This window comes from Gymnoscopelus braueri (genome assembly GCF_963280865.1).
Source record: "Gymnoscopelus braueri genome assembly, chromosome: 2".
NCBI classification, from domain to species: Eukaryota; Metazoa; Chordata; class Actinopteri; order Myctophiformes; family Myctophidae; genus Gymnoscopelus; species Gymnoscopelus braueri.
Window position 1 is genome coordinate 31,584,664 of NC_137604.1, and position 20,964 is coordinate 31,605,627.

At 39.3% G+C, this 20,964-nt stretch overlaps 3 protein-coding genes across 3 annotated transcripts in view; all 3 read left to right on the forward strand.

Annotated features, from left to right (window-relative positions):
- LOC308097085 (prostaglandin reductase 1-like) overlaps positions 1–19,370 on the forward strand; it is a 68,661-nt gene extending 49,291 nt beyond the window's left edge. The window contains exon 10 of the mRNA XM_080444681.1: positions 19,201–19,370. The gene's annotated coding sequence lies outside the window, so the exon portion shown is untranslated. The remainder of the gene's footprint in view (positions 1–19,200) is intronic.
- Positions 4,121–9,388, forward strand: LOC308096944 (uncharacterized protein). The gene is made up of 7 exons (XM_080444470.1): positions 4,121–4,193; positions 4,300–4,389; positions 4,867–4,965; positions 5,302–6,138; positions 6,597–6,739; positions 6,856–6,965; positions 7,220–9,388. The coding sequence occupies exons 2-7, from the start codon at positions 4,320–4,322 to the stop codon at positions 7,356–7,358; spliced, it is 1,398 nt and encodes a 465-aa protein (XP_080300596.1). The 5' UTR covers positions 4,121–4,193; positions 4,300–4,319; the 3' UTR covers positions 7,359–9,388.
- LOC308095092 (prostaglandin reductase 1-like) lies at positions 9,783–19,370 on the forward strand (the record flags this gene model as incomplete). Its single annotated transcript, XM_080442023.1, has 10 exons — positions 9,783–9,849; positions 13,385–13,480; positions 13,644–13,689; positions 14,248–14,307; positions 15,983–16,150; positions 16,426–16,543; positions 17,575–17,730; positions 17,944–18,049; positions 18,321–18,439; positions 18,835–19,370. 10 exons carry the CDS (start codon positions 9,783–9,785, stop codon positions 18,943–18,945), a joined length of 1,047 nt encoding a protein of 348 aa, XP_080298149.1. The 3' UTR covers positions 18,946–19,370.
- Positions 19,371–20,964: the final 1,594 nt, after the last annotated feature.

Consider the following 20,964-nt stretch of genomic DNA (forward strand, 5'->3'; position numbering starts at 1 on the left):
GTGTGGTTTTGACGGACAGTTTGAGGATCCAATGGAGTTGGGAGGTTTTGTCAGAGGCGCTTTTTAATATTTTTCATTGGTTCAATTTTTTTTTACACAGACGTAAAGGGTGTTCAATAGCGCTGAAAATGGAGTTAGCTGGTTCCTGCTGGACAGCGCCGATATAATAAATGTATATATAATATATAACATGCATAATATATAACATATAATATATAACATATCCCTCCCTTAAAAGAGCCATAAATCCCATCTCTACTCAAGGTTTTGTGACAATGACATTGGTTGAGGTACAACGTAATAACACTGTTGACTTTACGTTTGCCAGTAACAGGGTGATCAAAAGATTTACATTTGTATGTGAACCTACATTGGACATATTTGCCACACACATATATATATATATATATATATATATATATATATATATATATATATATATATATATATATATATATATATATATAAATTATAAACATTTCTACAATCTCATCTGAACTCTTCTTTCTTTTCACTTGCTAGCATCATCTGCTTCCACACATTTCACTCGTTTCCATTTCCTATCCACTCATCTGCACTACCATCATTTGCTCACATTTACGTACATTCCCAAACTATGTTATAACTACCAATGCCAACCACATCAATCACCTGCATAGCAGAAATCACACGCATCACACAGACCAACAATCCACCACATGCCATAATATGGCCTGCCCCCACAAACCTGCATCCCACTAACATCCAGCCACTCCAACTCTCTGTTCACCATGACATCTATGTCATTCATTCTTGTAGCATCGCAACGCATTGTGAGCTTGTAGATCGTCTATTTTTAAAGGGCTGAAATGTTTATAGGGCAGAAGTTGTTAATGTATATTTTATATTATATAAAATATACATATTATATATATTATATATATTTGTAATCAAAATCTACAAAGTAACTAGTAACTAAAATGTTCAAATAATTGTAGTGGAGTAAAAGTACAATATTTGTCTCTGAGATGTAGTGGAGTAGAAGTAAAAGTACTGAAATGTGGAAATACTCCAGTAAAGTAAATTGTACTAAAGTACAGTACTTGAGTAAATGTACTTAGTTAATTTGCACCACTGAACATCAACATACACAAACCACTATGAAGACAGGCAAAATAGTCAATTCCTCACCATGCGAATATAGGCCCACTGTATTTATTATTTATAGAGTATCAACATAGAGTATCAAAATAAACTTTTAGGTATAGGCTGCGATCATAATAGTTAAATTAGACAAATGAAAGAGTTAAATACATTCTCAGGTGAAACCTCATATACAGACAGTTCTTGCATTAGGTGTTAAGAAAGACATACTGTACCATGCCAGTCAATCAAAAGATTTGATGATGAATATGAAAAGTTACACATCATACTGGTCATGTTTAACAGTAATCTTTTCCCTGCGTGTCTGTGCATCGGTTTTGTGTTTTTCCTCTCAGGGTAAACTGAACTGGACTGAACATGCTACAGAAGGCTTCTCCAACATGCCTGCTGCCTTCATGGGAATCCTGAGGGGTGACAACACTGGCAAGGCTGTTATAAAGGTCTAAGAAGAAAAAGAAAGTAACATACTAAGAAGTGTGGTATAGTTTTGGGCTGAATCATTTTGAAACGCTTGGGGTATGTTACAGGTTGTGACAGGTGTGTGAAGTGGTGGGGGTGGCTATGCAGGGGTGGAAACCATTGGTGAAGCCATTGATTAATAAGTGGACGAACTGCCGGTCGGGGTGGTGACGGAGGGCATGGGTGAGGGCTGGGACTTTAACGGGGGTGCTGAGGTGGCGGCCTAGTCACGCGGTGTGGTTGTGTGGGGCAGGTGGGGCGGGAGTGGGCTCCTCCGCAGAAGGAGCACACGTGCAGGAATCTACAAGAGGCCAGGGGGCAGCCGTCTTAGTTGAAGTTGTTGCAGACCTGGCGCCCCGACTGGTAAAGAAGGGGCCGGCCGTGTCTGTCTGTGGCATTGGAAGGTGAGATGGCGTGGCTGGTGTCTGACTTGGGAATGAGGGGGGGGGGGGGGCTGCGGAGTGAGGGGCGGGGGTGTGGGGGTGTGGGACGAGGGCGGGGGGGTGGCGGTGGTGGGCGGCCGGTGAAGGTGGAAGTGGGTTTGGGGCGGGGCCTTGGGGCGGCCGTGGCGACGGCCACGGTGCAGGCAGCGGCGGGGTGGGAGGGGGCGGCGCACAGCTCGCATGACTGGGAGGCTCGGGACGTGAACACTCTACAGTAGATCTCTTGGTCCTGGGCCCCCCAGTAGGTGGCTAGGTTGAGCTGCTGAGGGTGGGCGGGGCACCAAGAAATATGTACAATAGACAGTTTTAGGAGGAGGGGAGGGGGAGGGGGGGTAGGTTAGGACTTTGACAGGGGCCAGTTTGGAACTGAAGACTCCTGAAGGTGATTCTTTAGGGCAGTTTTGAAAGTGAGTAGGGTTTTACACTCCTTTACTACTTTCGGTAGGGCATTCCACATTTTTGTTGTATAGCATGAGAAAGAGTTCATTCCCTTGTTTGTGCCAAATCTGGGTTGAACATGATCAGTGGAGCTGCCTCTGGTGTTATGATCGTGGACGTTTTGGAAGTATTTTGACAAATACAGGGGGATCCCAATGTTGTGTCGAATCTTGTAGACCAGGCCCAAGGCAAGTTGCCGTACTCTGTCCTCAACCCTGAGCCATCCAACCCTAGCAAAGTGAGCAGGGGTCAGATGGGTTGTAAACCCTTTCCAGTGAAAATGTATTTACTGTATGTTTTATTAGTAATTATGACTAATTACAAAGTCATTTTTACATTTAAAAATGAGGGGGAAAAGGGGAATTACAATCGGTCATTTTACAGTATTATAATAACAGTATCTCCTGGTGTTTGTGAGTTCATACTGTATACTACAGATGGTAGCAAAAATACAGTAATTGCATTACACTTGATGATAAAGTGCCATGAGATTATTTTCCCTTTCTAGAAAGGCGAAAAAGTGGAGACAGTGTGATGTGTAATGCTAGAAGAACACAGCACCCCACAACACACATACAAGCTGATTTTATTGTATACCTATGACAAATGAATGATGAAAACATAACAATGCAGGATTTACAAATACATTTGATTAAGTAAGTCAAGTAAAGTCATGTTGAATAACCTTGGCAGATTCTAAATCATCTTCAACTGCACAAGCGTTGAAGATGAGGAAGTGGGACAACAAAAAGAGGAATGAGAATCACGTGAAATAAAAATACAGAGGCAGTTTATATCAAAACAATAAGCAGGGTTGATTCAATATCATCTTTACGAATGAATTCAAATGAATTTGGAATAGGCACCATGAGACAGTACATTAAAATGTTTTCTTTGTAAATGTGAATTTCATGAATTTGTACTTCCATGTACTGTTGTTCTCATGTCTTACTAAATAAAGTACATCAATCAATCAATCAATGAGGTTTGTCAAAAGCTTGTCTAGAACAGTTGCCTTTAATGGAAAGATGAATAGCAACAGGATATAAATCAAAAGTAAATGTAGAATTGGGACACATCTTCATACATGTTCAAATGATCTATGCTTACCCACTAAATATTAAGACTCCATTCTTCAATTGACCTATTGCCAACATTATTTTCAGTCCATTACATGTCATTAAACATATTATCAGAGTATATTGTGAGAGGAAAAAAATAAAGACATTTTTTAACCACAATCTACTTTTGTGAAATATCTTAAAGTTAACAGAATTAATATCACAGTGACACTGGTTACTTTAAAAAAATCACTGTAGACGCCTTGAAATAGCTGAAACCATGGATTTGATTTGAGAAATCTTATTTCAAATGGTCTGTAATGTATCCTCAGTGTGTGTTTACACTGAATGTGTTGTATATAGACAGATAGCAATCTGATTACTCAAGACACTATCTAATGCTAAGTGTCAAAAGACGCTTAAATGTTTCTATGTGATGTGTCAGCATTTCTTGTTCCAAGTTGTCAGCAAGTTTCATTCCAGGAATAGCTAATTCCGCTTTTTCAATTTCTTGAAGGGGGGGGGGGGGGGGGGGGGCTTATGCCCATATCATAAAAATGCTAGTCATCACTGTTCCCTCGGATAACCTTAAATGCATGACCAAGAGGAGGATCATTCTTCTCATCTGTTATCAGCTCTCCAGGTCCAGGTAATTGATTTGTTGTCTTTTCAGTTGAGATTTATTTGATCAATTCCAATGTATGTCACACATAATCTAGGTGAAAGTAAAATTATCATCTCCACCTAAACTCCAGCCCAAGCTACCTTGACGACCATGGATGTGGATGACAGTCAGAACAGCTACAGGCCACTTACTGCAGATGGAAGCAGGTTTAAGCTAACGGGTAAAAAAAAATGATTCATTCTAAAATGGAATAATATTAATAATCATAAAATAAAAAAACACTATTTGGTAGTAGACAGTACTCATAAAATAAATACCAAACTGAAAGCAAACCTCAATATGGGAAATAAAAAACATGTTCAAAACGTAAAGATAATCACCTACATACATTTAAAGGAAGATATTTTTCATTCACAGACACACACACACACACACACGCACGCACGCACACACACACACACACACACACACACACACACACACACACACACACACACACACACACACACACACACACACACACACACACACACACACACACACACACACACACACACACACACACGCACGCACACACACACACACACACACACACACACACACACACACACACACACACACACACACACACACACACACACGTTTCAGTCTAGTTATTTTATTTTTCTATTTTTGCTCTGCTTCCTATATGGTCCAGTTTATGAGTTGAGAAAGAGACCTTTCAGGACTGCTACACTGAGTCTTGGGCTGCTGTGTGTTCTCCTGCTGGCTGGGGTCATAGGGCAAGGAGTCCATTGTAAGTCGCCTACTGTATATTAACACCACAATATCCTACGTACAATTTAATAACTTGCTTTCAAATCTCCTTACCTCAGCATGTGACTGTTTTTAACTCACTAGCTTTCTGTTTGGGTTTAATTACATTTAGTTATTATTATTATTATTATTATTATTATTATTATTATTATTATTGTTATTATTATTATTATTATTATATCGGTTTTATGTGCTGTTGAGCTTTTTTGTGATCTCGGCAGCATTGCCAATGAGGACAAACCTCAATGCGTATACATTTTTTAAACATACACATGGAGTATATTTCTTACACAGTATACTGTCTCTTTTTTTGCAGTCAGGAAAGCAGAACAACATCAGCAAAACAACTACAACGCCTTAACTAAACAAAGAGATAACCTGCAGACAAACCTGAGCGCTGTGCTCAAAGAGAGAAACGAGCAACAGAACACTCAAGCCCACTTGCAGAGTAGCAACGGTGACTTACAGAGAGAGAAAGACAGAGTATCGGCCGAAATCAATGACCTGAAACAAAGAAACGATGCCCTGACAAATGAAAGAAACACACTTAAAGGTAGTGAAAAACAATTGCAGGCTGACAAAAGTGTTCTAACTAAAGAGAGAGACCAGCTTAAAGCCAATGAGGATCGTTTACAGACCAATAACGATGCCTTGACTAAAGCCAGAGACCTGTTGCAAACCAATTACAATTCAGTGGCCAAACAAAGAAATGCGTTGCAGACCAGTTACAGCTCAGCGATTAAAGAGAGGGACGTGTTACAGAACAAGTACAACAATGTAACCAGAGCCAGAGAGCAGTTACAAATCAGTTATGATGCCTTGCTTGTTGAGCTTGGAAAACTACAGGACATTCACAACACCACTAAAAGCGAGAAAGAAAAGTTGAAGAGTGACTCGGACTACAGGCAGACTTTCATGAGGTTTTGTACAGCCGCAGTAAATGTGTTACAGTCTAGTTACAAAGATTTGATAGGAGAAAGAGACTCGCTAAGAGTTAGTTATGACAATGTAACTACTGACAGAGATCAGTTAAAGAGCACTTATGAAAACTGCACCCTAGAGAGAGATGGGTTACAGGCCAGACAGAACAACCTGACAGCAGAGAGAGACCACTTACAGCAGGAAGTTGAGAGACTCAATGCCACGAATGCAGGTAAGACAAAAATAAAATGCATTAACATAAACATAGACATGAAATGAAAGTAGTTCATTCATAATTCAATTCAGTCATGTGTGTTCTGAAAAAAAGAATAAAAAGATAGAAAGAAGCTAAATCAGTATTTTCTGTGGTTAAATAATGTCAGAAAGGTGTAGGCCTACTATTTGTTTGAGACCATCTGGGGATTGGCAGCTCTTATTCCATTTTCACTTACTGCATTACTGCAACAATAAGGACAACATTTAGTTTAAATTAATTGTATAATTTTGTGATTCCCTGCCCATCCTTGCTATCTGGTGAAAATCAGTAGACTAGTTGTACTTGTCTGAGAAACCATTTCTCAGACAAGCACGAATCGGTAAGAACAGTGAAATTGAAACAGAAAGGATATGTTTTGCTTAACCACTTTGAACCTGACATCCCAAAAACATTTAAAAAAATCATTTTAACAGGTAAGATATGTACTTCCGGCTTCCGGAAGTTTCAGCAAAGCTGTTATCTCATCTCTACTGGCCGTAAATCCTGGTCGGAGAGCAGGAAAGACTGTCAAAACCGAGGGGCAGACTTGGCAATCATCAACAGCACAGAGGAAATGGTGTGTACAGTATGTGTGTTCATGTGTCTGAGCATGAGCCACCTTGCATTTTTGCGCACATTTGTACATGTGAATGATGATAATGCCTTTAACCTGTTGTTTCTCCTCCCACAAAGGAATTCATTGATAGCTTGCATTCAGCAGATTCTGAAAGCTGGATTGGTTTGACTGATATGGGGATAGAGGGACATTGGGTATGGGTGGACCTTACACCACTGACCATAACGTAAGAGCATTATTAAAAGCTTCTCTGTGACGGCAATTCAATTCTTTGTAACCTCTTATAAATTAATGTATGCGTTATGAATCCTTAATTATCTATATGATTGTTTGATGCTTAGTACAACTATTGACAGCTCTTATACATATCTCCAGGACAACAATGTCAAGGGGAAGGGGATTACAAGATTTAACAAACGGTTAAATAAAAAGTGAAGTCTGTTATTATTTTCTGTTTTGGCCTCTCCCTTTACACTGCAGGTTTTGGGGCGAAGGACAGCCCAACAGTTATAAGGGGACCTCCCAGGACTGTGCAGAGTTCTGGAAGAAAGAAACAGGGAGCGGACATTGGAATGATGACAAATGTGAGAATAAAAACAGCTGGATCTGTGAGATGTAGCTCTCCTATTAAGACCATCAACAAGACTGGGTCAAAGTGCAATGTAGAACTAGTATGGGGTCTTACATTGTGGGCAATTTGTTAGTTAGAGGTATACTGTGGTAGTGTCTACATTAACACTGGGAATGGCTGAATACGAAATCTGTAATTTTATGTAGTGGTCCTAGTAATATTTAACAACAAAGTGTACTGAAGTATCACATCACATGACATAGTTAAGCTGTTGATTACAAAAGGTTATACTGACACTGTACAGCATTACTTCCCTGGAATTCACATTATAGACACTCCCACTGACTATCCCTCTCTAACACGTTGCCCATCATTTCACACATTGTCCATGCAAGTTCTAACCATATAATGGGGTTTGGCTGATCAAATGAGAGGTTTATTGAACTCATGCTGAAGCACAGAACAGACCATAATACTCTGGAATGAGTGTGACAGAAAATAAGAAGCAAGTACCAGGAAATATTTTTTTTACTGAGTATACATAGGCTAGTCTATCTTTAGACTTTGGACAATTCTAATAAAATATCAAAGTAGCATGTTCTTTCAGGTACACATTTCTTTCCTAATGACAATTTTTTGCCTTCTGGTTTCTAATTACTAGTACAGTACTTACAAGGCTTTTCCTATGGCAAATGTTCTAATAACTATATTTTGTTACCATCTAGTTTACTTGTAGGTTTACATGTACGTAATAGGAAATTATACATTACTTACTATTCTCTTTATTGGGAACTGCCCTAATAAGGGCAGTTATTTTTGTTCAGTTAAGTTCAACTTTATTGTAATGTGTATTATAATCAGGGATGAGCTGTAGGGGGTGCTATGCGGCGACCCCTTAGTTCTGGCGCTGGCTGGGGGGCTGGGAGCTCCACATGCACGCGCGAGCACGCACCGTCAGCTGCGGTCTTAACACCTTAAAGTTTAAACAATAGCCTCTCAAGGTTCGCGCCGTCAGCGGCGAGCCGTTCTCAATAGCGTCTACCTGGCTGCTTTGCATAACATTAGGCTACTCGAAAAAAGCCATGGACTTGAATTGAATGTGTACATTCCTCTCACAATGAGAGACAACAGTCTCTGCACTGCAGAGTGTGAAGGTTCTCTGAGACAAGACAAAGACAAGTTGTCTGATTATTTTAAGTACTTATGTGTGGGTGAGTCTATGTAAAGGGCTTTTATATAAAACTAAAAGGAAAATAAAATAATTAATTGAAACAAAAATAAAAACAACAAATTAACAATGCAACTAAATAATAATATATAATTACATTAAAAATCACATGTTGAATACAGTATTTCAACTAGCACTGAGCTGATTGGCTATGTGCACATGCGTGCACGTGCGCGTGCACGTGACGTCAGAAAATATAGCCCCCCTAGTTCAAAAATCCACAGCTCATCACTGATTATAATACAGTCTGAACTAGCCAATCTCACATGTTGTGATTGGCTAGTCCATTGCCAGGCCAACCACCCGGCCAATGCTGGGCAATATGACTTGAAATCATATCACGAATATTTCAAACATTTGCCTCGAGGTCTATTAATGAACTACTCAGCTACCTACATGCTCATATGTAAAGGCTAGATCCTGCTGTTTCAATATAAAAAGGGAAGCCTAGACCCTTGTCTGATATTGATGATGTAACGACAGATCTACATCATTGTTAATGGGACATTAGTTTGCAGTGAAAGCTTATTTTGTGCTATAATCTCATTCATCTCTTTTTTTGTGTTGTTTTCATTTTCAATGACATAGGCTACAAAGAACATTTCAATTTACAACTGGAATTTATTGCAGAATAAGAATAGCCTTGGTATTGATGCAAAACTAATTAATAAACTGTAAAATGCCTTTTAGATAATTGTTTTTTTGTTTTTTTACGCAGATTTGCATTTTTGATTAATTGCCTTGTACAATGATGATGCCAGACTGCATAGTGTGCAATGTGTTGTGTCCATTAGATTATATGTACGCATTATATAATGATTGTTCATAAATAAAACAATTTGGTGTTGTTCATGGTCCTGAGAATTTTGGTGCATAATAGAGTCAACACACAACAATGTAAATATAATGCTGTCGAACAGTTGCATTTTTAAAAACTGAGTGATTATATATAGACCCTAATCTATATAATGTCCTAGTGTTAAAGCTGCACTATGTAACTTTCCTCTTCAACCCCGGATTTGAACCCAGGTCTCCTGTGCAAGTGCTGAAATTTTACCATTGAGCTAATAGAGCCTACCTTGCTTGCTCAGGGGTCAAATTGAATCTTGACGTTCAGGTCAACATTCATGTCAAACCAGAAACAAGACCGTGTCAAAGGTCATGACTCACGACACAGGATCTAAATGCCTCAATAGTGCTGCTTCAATTAATCCATTTGTAACTCAGAGAGTGTACAAAGGTAAATGAATGGAGGCAGAGCTGGATCCCTGAACGAGAATGCCGGGCCCAGGTCCAAGCCCAGGGGCCCAGGTTTTCCCCTTTTTTTCGAGTCCTACATTAAAAAATAAATATTATTTCAAAAGATTTTCAAAAGTTTAAACAAAAATAAGTCACAACTTTGAAAACAATTCCAGCATTTTTCAAAAGTATTTCATAAATACAATTTAAAACAAAAGTAGATCTGCTATTTTCACTAGTTTGGGTCCCGGGCAAAATGTGGAATTTCTCTTTTGGGTCTCGGGTCTTGAGCTAAAAAGTTTGGGAACCACTGTTCTAGAAAATTGGGCCAACTGAAAGGCATTCAGCGGCAGACTGGGAAGAAAAATCAGCCTGGGACTTTTTATTAGTGGTCCTCAATGTGTTATTGTTGTAAATAAAATATTTAAGTAGTGAAACCACATCAATCAGCAGATCAGTCAGTCTATCAAACTAAAGACACAGTGCAAAAGCTTATGAAACTATCTTATATTTTGACCCTACTTGTTTTTTCCCACTCTATTAAAAAGAGATAAGTATGACTTTAGATTACATTTTTTTATCAACTTCATAATTCAGGGGCGGACTGGAAACAAAAATCAGCCTGGGAATTTAATTTACAGTGACCTTCATATTTCTTGTTTATATATACTGTTATGGCCCAGCTCTAATGCCACAACAAATAAAGAGGAAACACACAGAGGGTTCACGCAAAAGTGGTGATTTTATGAACAAATTATGAAAATCTTTAGTAGAGCAAGGAATATAGTTTCCAACATACAGGGAGGGAAACATGCTGCCCAAATTAGCTGAGATTAAACAAACGCAATCAAACAGAGTGGCCGCTCCTGTGGCCCAGGGAGGAATGAAAATACTGAAACATGGACAGGGCAGGTATTTTATACTGTGTTGGAGACAGTGTCCAGGTGTCTCCCCTTCCCCTGATTACCTCTGATTACGTCCGATTCCACCCTCAAACCAGCACTGTCTGCAACAGAGAACAGTTGCACAGCATAGCCCCCAGCAGGGACCATCACAAAGTGCACCAGCATGATTGTATGGGACCAGACCACAGACTTATGAAACTATTTTATATTTTCACTTCTTGTTTTCTTTCACTCTAACCTATGACAAACAGATAAAAAATAGAGAAGTTCCATTTGTGTCTGCCCATTTCTTTCTTTCAACACTTCCAATTTCACTCACTTGTTTATCCTTTATAATGTATGGGCTTTGACTGAGTCATCTCTCCTGACTGGATAAAATTGGTATCCCAATCTGAAAATGTATTTTCTGTTTAGGCTGTATAGTAGACTACACATAGAAGACCCCTGTTACTGAACAAACACTATATAACAGTGATTGATTTTTTTTTTGGGAATATAGAGTTATTTGACGCTTGTTTTAAAAGATACAATATTTAACATAATCACTTATACCACCTTTAACAGTTTTTTTTTTTTTAGTTTTTTTATGGTGTAGGCCTGAAGTTCAGGTTCATTTAAGGAAAAAGCCCATTCACTGTAGGCCTACTGCAGAGGGCGCTATAAGTCCAAACAATTTCAGCAGCAGTGCTAGGATTGACTCTAGCAAACTTTGTTGTGCAGGGCTGGCTAGCATGCATTGGTGCAAGAAGCACACTTTTTTAAACGTTTAAATCAATTAACTAATTAATTAATTAATTAATTGATTAAATAACAACAGTGCTGTTGCTCATTGATATATTCCTGATTTCTTATCAAACGGTGGACATTTCTTTGAGCATTTGTACTTTTCCAACTAATGAACGGAAAGTATGATTAATAACTAGGTCTATATGTATATTTCTGTATTTTATCTCTACATGCATATTTCTGTATTTTATACCAAGAAATAGGATATCCAAATAATCTCCCCCATGTAGCCTACTGCAAGCAGCAAATGGAAGGCTTTTATTACAGCAGGAAACTAAACGGTATAACTGATGATTTTGGTTTTATATATATCTTTGGTAATCATGCTCATTCTGCAATCTACAGTAGCCTATATTCCGCTTGTCCTTGAGAATAAGAGGCGTAGGTAGCTATTAAAGTGCTACTACTAAGGACCCCAACGGAAACAAGACTGCAAGGACTTTTTTGGTCGGACCTTTTAGACAAAAGTATTATAAATGTAACTGTGTTGTTTTACATTCTTTTGCCTAATAAAAATTTCAATCAATCAATCAATACTGCAGCTGCAAGTTAAAGTAGGAGTTCTCATGCTCTGCCACAGTGTCACATTGACTGTAATAATGTGCGATGTTTAAACTGTAGTAAAACATAAATAATATAATTTCGCCGAAATTTATGATGTTGAAATCCTATTCTCCGCGGTGGGAAGCATCCCAGAACCCCACCTTTTATGAATAAAATCCACATTTTATTAGCCAGAAAAGAAAACATGTTCACCAGACGGAGAAACTTTGATTTACTCAAGTGCGCCACCTAGTGGTGAATGGCGAAATTATATCATTTATGTTTTATTGCAGTTAGACATCGCACTTTACAGTCAGAAAGTTCCTGAGCGTTAGAGAGAAACTCGCTCCCGAGTCCGGACCAGAGCTATCGGTGACGGAGGTACCGTATATGCCAGAACAGAAGCCTTCACTATGGTCAGAACTCAGAAGAACTGACAAACTTAGCTGTAGTATATCCCTCGTAGACGTATTTATGATTCTGACGTTTAGATTGAAAATGTCAGAATCATAAATACGTCTACTACGAGGGTTGTATACTACAGCTATGACAAACTGAGCATGCACAAAGTAAACTGTGTTTAAATGCTTCGGTCGGTTAGGTACCATGGATGTTGTCTCGTCGTTCAGATTCCTCATGATCGGGATACATTTAGGGGATACGTTATTATTTACATGCAGCAACTGACCAATCATTCTAAAAGTCGTTTACTATGGCATACCTTAAAGCAGTGAGTGATTCCCAAACCATTTAGCTCGAGACCCAAAAGAGAAATTAGACTTTTGCCTGGGACCCAAAGTAGTGAAAATAGCAGATCTACAAGCTCACAAGGCTTTGCTTCGCACCACATTGTGACCTTGTAGATCTGCTATTTTCACTTCTTACAAATCTTTTGTATTTATTTGGTAATTGTTTGAATTCCTGATTTCATTTATGAAATACTTTAGAAAAATGTTGGAATTCTTAGAATTTTTTGATAAGTCGTGACTGTTCAAACTTGAAATAATATATATATGTTTTTATATATATTTTATATATAAATATAGGAAACAAAAAAAAGGGGATATTTACTCGCAACCCATAAAAATTGGTCCGCGACCCACAAATGGGTCCCGACTCCCGACCCGACCCACTGTTTGGGAAACAGTGCCTTAAAGACTCGCAAACCCAGAGTTTAAGCATATTACATCAGACTAGTCTGCACACTGATGATGTAACACACTGGACCGCCTAGCCCGTTCCATTTCCTCGGTTCTACACCATCTCCTCCTCTTCCGTTTTACATCACACTCAACTGCAGTGCTTTAGTTTATCTCCTGCTGCTCACATTTAATTTCCTCTCCTCATCTCTGTCATTTCTTCCCGTATTAAAGGAAGGACCACCACCACCATGGTTGTAGCACAAGTCTGGACTCTCCGACACCACTTTGTGGGTTTACCTAAACTCAGTGACTTTGAGCTGAAGGTCAGTACTATCTGTTATGTTTTAATGACGAAAACACTAAAGTCAAGTATGGTATATAGCCTACAGTATGTGCTTGTGAAGTTGTGACTAAAGTGTAACCAGAGTTTTATAACAGAGATGTATAGCATACGACTGAGTGTAACAGGTATGTGGTCCTGTGGTTTCAGAAGTCCATTTGGAGGCTGTGTTCCTGAGTGTGGACCCATATATGAGGTTTGTCTGTCTACTCTAATCATTATCATTATAGTAAACATTTTTTTCAAAGTCTGCTTGTCAAAACCCTGAGTTAATGCATGTTTTTAATTCCCCAGCTGAACAATTAGGCGACTTAAACAAAACATAACAATTTTATTTTAACTTGCCTTCTTTTCTGTCTGATGGGTAGTCTGTTGTTCCCCTTGATTGCATTGTGTCTGTGTCTGAGTTCATATAGAGTTCACTATGGGAGAGAAAGTGCGCTGTGTTTGTTTGATGAGGTAGGCCACATCTTATCAGTGGTGTTTTGTCCCCTGTTATGGCATGTATGGAAAAGATTACAGCCTCTTTTTGTAATAATACCGTAGTTATGTGGTCCAATTCATTGGGGATTGGATTGCTTGGAATGTGACTCAAGCACTGCACACCCTAGTGAGTGAGACAGACCATGCCACACACACACCTTAAGTCCGAGGCTGCTAAATTCGTCAACATTCAAAGTTATCACACACATTTCATTATTACCAGCGGATGAAAATGTTGATGGATTAACTGGGTTTGCGCCTTCCCGTATAGGCCTTACAGCAGAACGCAAATGAGGGAAGGGGATGTAATGATTGGAGGTCAAGTTGCCAAGTAAGTCACTCACCCACAATACATAACAACAATATTAATACAACCTTGGTGACCCACTGTGCATATATGGTATACTGCATGTATGAACAAAAAAGAGGGGAAAAAACACACACGCACACACACTCCCCCCCCCCTTTTTTCATTTATTTTTAATATTTTTTTGGGAAAAAAATGTAATACAATAAAAAAATAAAATAAAATAAATGAAAAAAATAACGCATTAGGAGGGCAGGGTGAGTCACCAGAACCAAGGACGGTTGTTTTTGATGAATCTAACATGGTTAAAATGGAGTTTGAAGTTACAATGGGTTTGTATAGGAAGGGGGCGTGTCTGATAAAATGAATATCAAATATCTAAATACTGAATAAAGCAACTTATAAACTGTCTGGGGGCTCACAAAGGCCTGAGTTGACGATAAAATTACCAAAAGTTTTTTTGAAAGTGAAATATCCCTTTAACGTCAACCATCAACAATACATAAAAGTAGGGTAAGTGATATTTTTTTGTTCAAATAAATGTTAAATTGCTTTATATTCTTATAGTACTGATTGGTATAGAGTGTTTGTTCAGCAACAGGAGTCTCCACATCCCTCCAGCTCTTGATTAAACAGAAAATGCATTTTGAAGTCGGGATACCAATTTTATCGAATCAGGATAGAGAACTCACACATGATACAGATTAACCCATTTAGACCTGAGGCCGATTCTAAAAACGCCTTCTAAAACCTAACTTTTCTGAAAACGTTCAAATTCGTAATAAAAAAATAAATATATATATTGCTATATGTATAGCAACAACTAACGAGACACACGTGACTCCCGGATTGAAAGGTATAACAACATATAGGTTACAACAGGTCTAAATGGGTTAAACAATTGGAATTGGAAGTGATTACACAAAGACGTGAGCAGACAAAATTGGAACTGGAACACTACACAACCTGATAAATGGGGTACTTTGTCCTGATTGGCTGAAGATTGGCCACCCACCTGACATTTTATTTTCTGTTTATTAAAGATCTGGAGAGATGCAGAGACCCTTGCTATTGAACAAACACTCTATAGCAACAATAATTACTATCACTTACCCTACCTAATTATTATGAATTAACATTCATAATAATATTAAATATAGTAGTGTCTCCAGAAGTCCACAAAATTAGACAAGAGGTTATCATGTCACTGGCAGCCTCTGAAAATGTATTATGCAATGTGAAGCAATGTGATCTGAATTGCGTTTATAACGATATTGAAGAAGGAAGCACTTGTCAACATGTCAGTTGGGAAATCATAACTGACATTTGAACAGGAAACAACTGCCACACACACACACACACACACACACACACACACACACACACACACACACACACACACACACACACACACACACACACACACACACACACACACACACACACACACACACACACTGCTGTAGTGTTACTGGGGTATTCTAGTTTGAATAAATAAATCAACTAATTAATAAAAGAAATCCAGTCAGTCAGCCAGTCATTCGTCGGTCGGTCGGTCCGTCACTCAGGCGGTCACCAATCAGTCGGTCAGTCAGTCAGTCAGTCAGTCAGTCAGTCAGTCAGTCAGTCAGTCAGATTTATTCCATCCACTATTCTGTAAATGTTTTTCGCTGCAGTTCATTCCTTCTCTGTTTCTCAGAGTGATCCAGAGTTGCAACCCCAGTTTCAAAGTGGGGAGCTATGTTGTGGCAACGTGTGGATGGAGAAGCCACCATGTGTGCAACGGGAGTGGCCTAACCCCTCTGCTGCCCGACTGGCCCCAAGACCTCCCTGTGTCCCTGGCCTTGGGGACCATAGGTATGCCTGGGTAAGTGAAATGGATGTAAGGTCAAATGGTTGGATGGGTGGATGTAGCACTGAACAAAGGGATCAAACAGCTGTCTTTGGATTTTATACTTAGTTGCACACCGGTGTTGTGTACCGGAAATAGTCGATCTACAAGCTCACAATGCAATGTGTTTGTTGCGTGTGACACCATGCGCAACAGAGTATAGCCTATCAAGTCCTTAACTCTTGACCCTACATTCCCAACATTATCTCAAATGACTCACTTTCTTTCTTTCTCCCTCCCTCTCTGTTCAGTCTAACAGCTCTTTTTGGACTGGAGGAATTGTGTGAGATTAAGGAAGGAGAGACTCTGCTGGTCAACGCTGCAGCTGGAGCAGTGGGGTCCGTGGTGGGACAGATTGGCAAGATTAAGGCATGGCACTTTCAAACCACTACCAAATGTGTCAATTATATTCTAAAATAGCTTGCAAGCTGAATTAAATGTTTCTGAGGAGTGGGTGAGATTGCTCTGAGGCTGCTTTATAACATTCATTATTACCTTCATATTTGAATTTATTGCTTAATTTTGCATGCAGCAGTGTGTATAAAATGTTATACAGTATCTACTAGACCATACCCGGTGAAGTGCGCAGGCGAAAGTAGTTGCAAACGTGGGGTTATTGCGTGTCCTGTGGTGTGTCCCCCGCTGGTCCCGTCGCAACACAGACACACACACAAACTCTCTGTGTGCTTGTGGCAGACAGTGGGTCTGTCGAAAACGATACAGGGGTTATGAGTTGGTGTGACATTAGCTCTGTGTGGAATGAGTGGTCTACCATAAGTCAGTCTTTATACGCCGTGACATCGTGTGTAATGGTGGCGAAGCGTCCCCCACCTCCCCCACACACACACACACACACAGATCCGTAAGAATGTTTTCTTAGTGTACACGCGCGTAAATGAAAGTAAAATTTAAGTTTAAGCACGTTGCCTGTGTGTGTGTGTGCGCTTGAGGCAGGCGAGGCAGGTGGCAACACTGTAACAGAGTGGGTGTGTGGATTCGACGCATGCACAGTTTGATCTCCCGTTGTTTGACACAAAAACGCTAATAAACAGTTGAGATTTGGTGAAATCGAAAAACGGGCTTCACAGTTGCGTTCAGATGGTAATGGTCAATGGCTGTGTGCAAATTCAGATCAATTGCTCCAGCCAATGAGGAGAACCGGGCACACATTTTTGCTCTCACCACGGTCGACAGAGGTTTGTCAAATTATAGGAGGATGTATGGGCTGACATTAAAACATAATTTAATTTCAAAAGATTATGAAGTACTTTGGATACAAACTTCTACCAAATAGCAAATGTTGATGATAGTGTTGATGTGTATTGTGATCATACAGAGACCAAGCCACAGTACATTATGCCTCTAAATAATTCATGTGTTTCTGGGATTTTTTTTAACAGGGTTGCACAGTAGTTGGCTGTGCGGGGACTGATGCCAAGGTGGCCTATCTGAAGGACTTGGGATTTGACTACGCTTTTAATTATAAGACAGTCTCTTCATTGGTGGAAACTCTGAGAAAGGCTGCTCCCAATGGATATGACTGCTACTTTGACAATGTGAGCCTAATTCTTGGGGTGAAAGAGAGATTGATAGTGAATCAAATTTCACAGATCACAAATCACAGTTTTCATGCAATTATAGTAGGATGGCGTGTATCTATACATGGTGCAGTAATATGGAACATCAAGGTCTTCCAGCTACAGCTATCACTCTCTTTTTTCTTTTTCTCTCCATCTCTGTCCCTCTACCACTCCCTCCTCTCTCTCTAGGTAGGTGGTGAGTTCTCTAGTGTGGTGATGCCTCTTATGAGAGAGTTTGGCCGTATTGCTGTGTGTGGTTCCATCTCCACATACAACGAAACTTCTCCTCAGAAAGGTATTGCAGTGATAGATTCTTACACATACATACAATACACACCTTTTATTCATGCTTTTTGGCATGAATCCATGTCGCACTTCTATAACTTCACTCTTTGGCAAGTTTCATAATATTTGTCTTTTTAGTAGTTACAAAGTACTATTTATATTAATATAATACATTTTAATCATTATCCTCTTTGACAATGAGATTACATCTATGGAACATAGTGTGACAGAAAAAATAATACTGGGGGTTATCATTTAATGCTCTCATTATCATGTGTTAGGTCCATATATTCAATCTGATATGGTCTTCAAGCAACTCCGGATGGAAGGATTCCTTGTCACGCGTTGGGAGCACAAATTCCATGAGTCTCTTCAGAGAATAATGGCCTGGATAAAGGAGGTAATTATAAGGTTGGACTTGTCAGGTTGCAAAGTATTGTCCCATATACCTTTTAGACTGAGTAAGTAATTCTCAAAAATTACAAATTTTAGGACCTTTTGAAATAATAACATGGTCTTTTTAAACTATGTTATGTTTTATAAATCACATTCCAATTTCCAAAATATAGCCCTTGCTACTTGCAAAGAAATTATATAGTTAAATTAGACAAATGAAAGAGTTAAATACATTCTCAGGTGAAACCTCATATACAGACTTCTTGCATTGGTTGTTAAGAAAGACATACTGTGCCATGCCAGTCAATTAAAAGGTTTCATGATGAATATGAAAAGTTACTGGTGATGTTTAACGTTTTCCTGCGTGTCTGTGCGTCTGTTTTGTGTTTTTCCTCTCAGGGTAAATTGAACTGGACTGAACATGTTACAGAAGGCTTCTCCAACATGCCTGCTGCCTTCGTGGGAATGCTGAGGGGTGACAACACTGGCAAGGCTGTTATAAAGGTCTAAGAAAAAGAGAGTAACATACTAAGAAGTGTGGTTTATAGAAACAACTCCTTCCAGCATAAAACCAAGCAGCGCAGGTTGACATGAACAGTTGCTCTGAGTCTTTGATTAGACAGCGGTCCGTTATAGAGCTCATCGGTCATTGTCAAGAAATAATGACCGATGACTGACCAATCAGAATCAAGCATTCAACCAAGCCGTGTAATCTGTATCTCTTTTTACTGTATCAAGTCATATTGAATAACACTATTTCTGTAGGTGATTAGTAGCCTAATTACACATTCATAACATGTGTTGCTAAAATGGCAGTTGCTTAGCTGATTAGTTTGTGAGGAATTTTGCTGTAGCTTCAAAGTCTTACTATTGTGGAAGGCTTATGGTTTTAGCTAAATATGTAACCATTTTAATAAATCAGCATATTCAGTGTTTTAGTGTTTCAGACATCTTCAATGAGTCACAATGTTCAACAAGGTATAATCATTCAGGAGTGTGGTAAGTGTGGTATCACACTTCCATAGAAATTAAGTCCAGGGGTAACTGTTCTGTTTTTCATGCTTACTGCAGACTGATCTAGAGAAAGTGCTCCTCGGGGCACAGGTCTCCCAGGTAAGGTAGGTTATTGTGGGCCAGCAATGTTTGAAATTCAGTCATGACTATAGACATAATGTGTACCGATTAGTGTGATATTTGGACAAAATGTGTAGGAGTAATAAAACAAAAATGTTTTGCAAAAATTGGCCTCCTGGTGGCGCTATAATAGGGCAATGTGAAAAGGGTGGCATTTCTTCCTCTGCCTTTCACGGCAATCGGGCGCTGAGTTCATGATTTGAGGCATTTTGTTCAAAACGAGCCACTCCTGTACTTTAGATGCCAATCTAGCCAATCATAATATGAAAAATCGGACAGATCCGTCTTGATCACTGACTATAGAGATACTGTGTACCGATTTGTGTGATGTTTGCAGGCGCGGAGATCCCGGGGGGACGGGGGGTTTTGTCTCCCCCTAGCTTCAGACTGGACCCCCCCCCCAAGTCATTTAGAATAATACAAATAAATGTTAAAATAATAAAAAAATACTTATTTAATCGAACCTGAACCCACTTTTGAAATAGGAAAATCTAAACATTTTGTGCTTGCTTTGCGCGCGCGGTGACCCCCCCCAGCCTCAAGCCAGATTTCCGCCCCTGGATGTTTGGACAAAGTCTGTAGGAGTTATGGCCAAAAATTAGTTTTGCTAAAATCAGCCTGCTGGTGGCACTATAACAGGCCGATGTGAAAAATGTGGGCATCCAGAGAGTGTCCGTGCCCAGTTTCACGCCTGATCGGTCAAACGGTGTGGTAGATTAGCTGTTAACAGACAGACGGACGAATACGCACACACAGACGGACAGGGGGCAAAACTGCATGTTTGTTGTGGAAGACGTGCTGATGTGCTTTTATCACCAAATAAATTCATTCATTAATTTTTCAGAAATATGAACTTCTTCAAGGGGCTGACTCACTTCGCGAAGCATGGTACTCTAAATTCAAAACGAATGTATTCATATTTTCACTCAAATTTGTGTGTTGATGGAGATGGGGCCCAAACAAACGACTGAGAGCAATTTCTCCATCTCATGGGCCCAGAGACAAGGGTCAGAATGAATCATAGTCCACTCTGTGGGAAACCTGTTTGGATACAATTCCCATAAGATCACTACTCCGGGTGGAACTTGAAGTGAACCAAGTATTTGTGCACTTGCATGCACATACCTGCACATGAACACGCATGTATGCATGCACCCATGCACACATGTTGAATTTTGCAATGTACAACAATCTCTTCCTTCTAATTGCCCTCTCCTTTACTGCATGCCATAATGTACAAAATCGAATATACTGTAAGTTGCCAGTTGAACAAATAAGATAAAACCTCTCAGAACATGAAATTGTAAAAAGGAGAGTCAGCAACAGCTCTTATTCATATGATGAGTTTGATGCATTTCATCAAAACATAATAATGTTTTAATCTTTGCAAGCTTA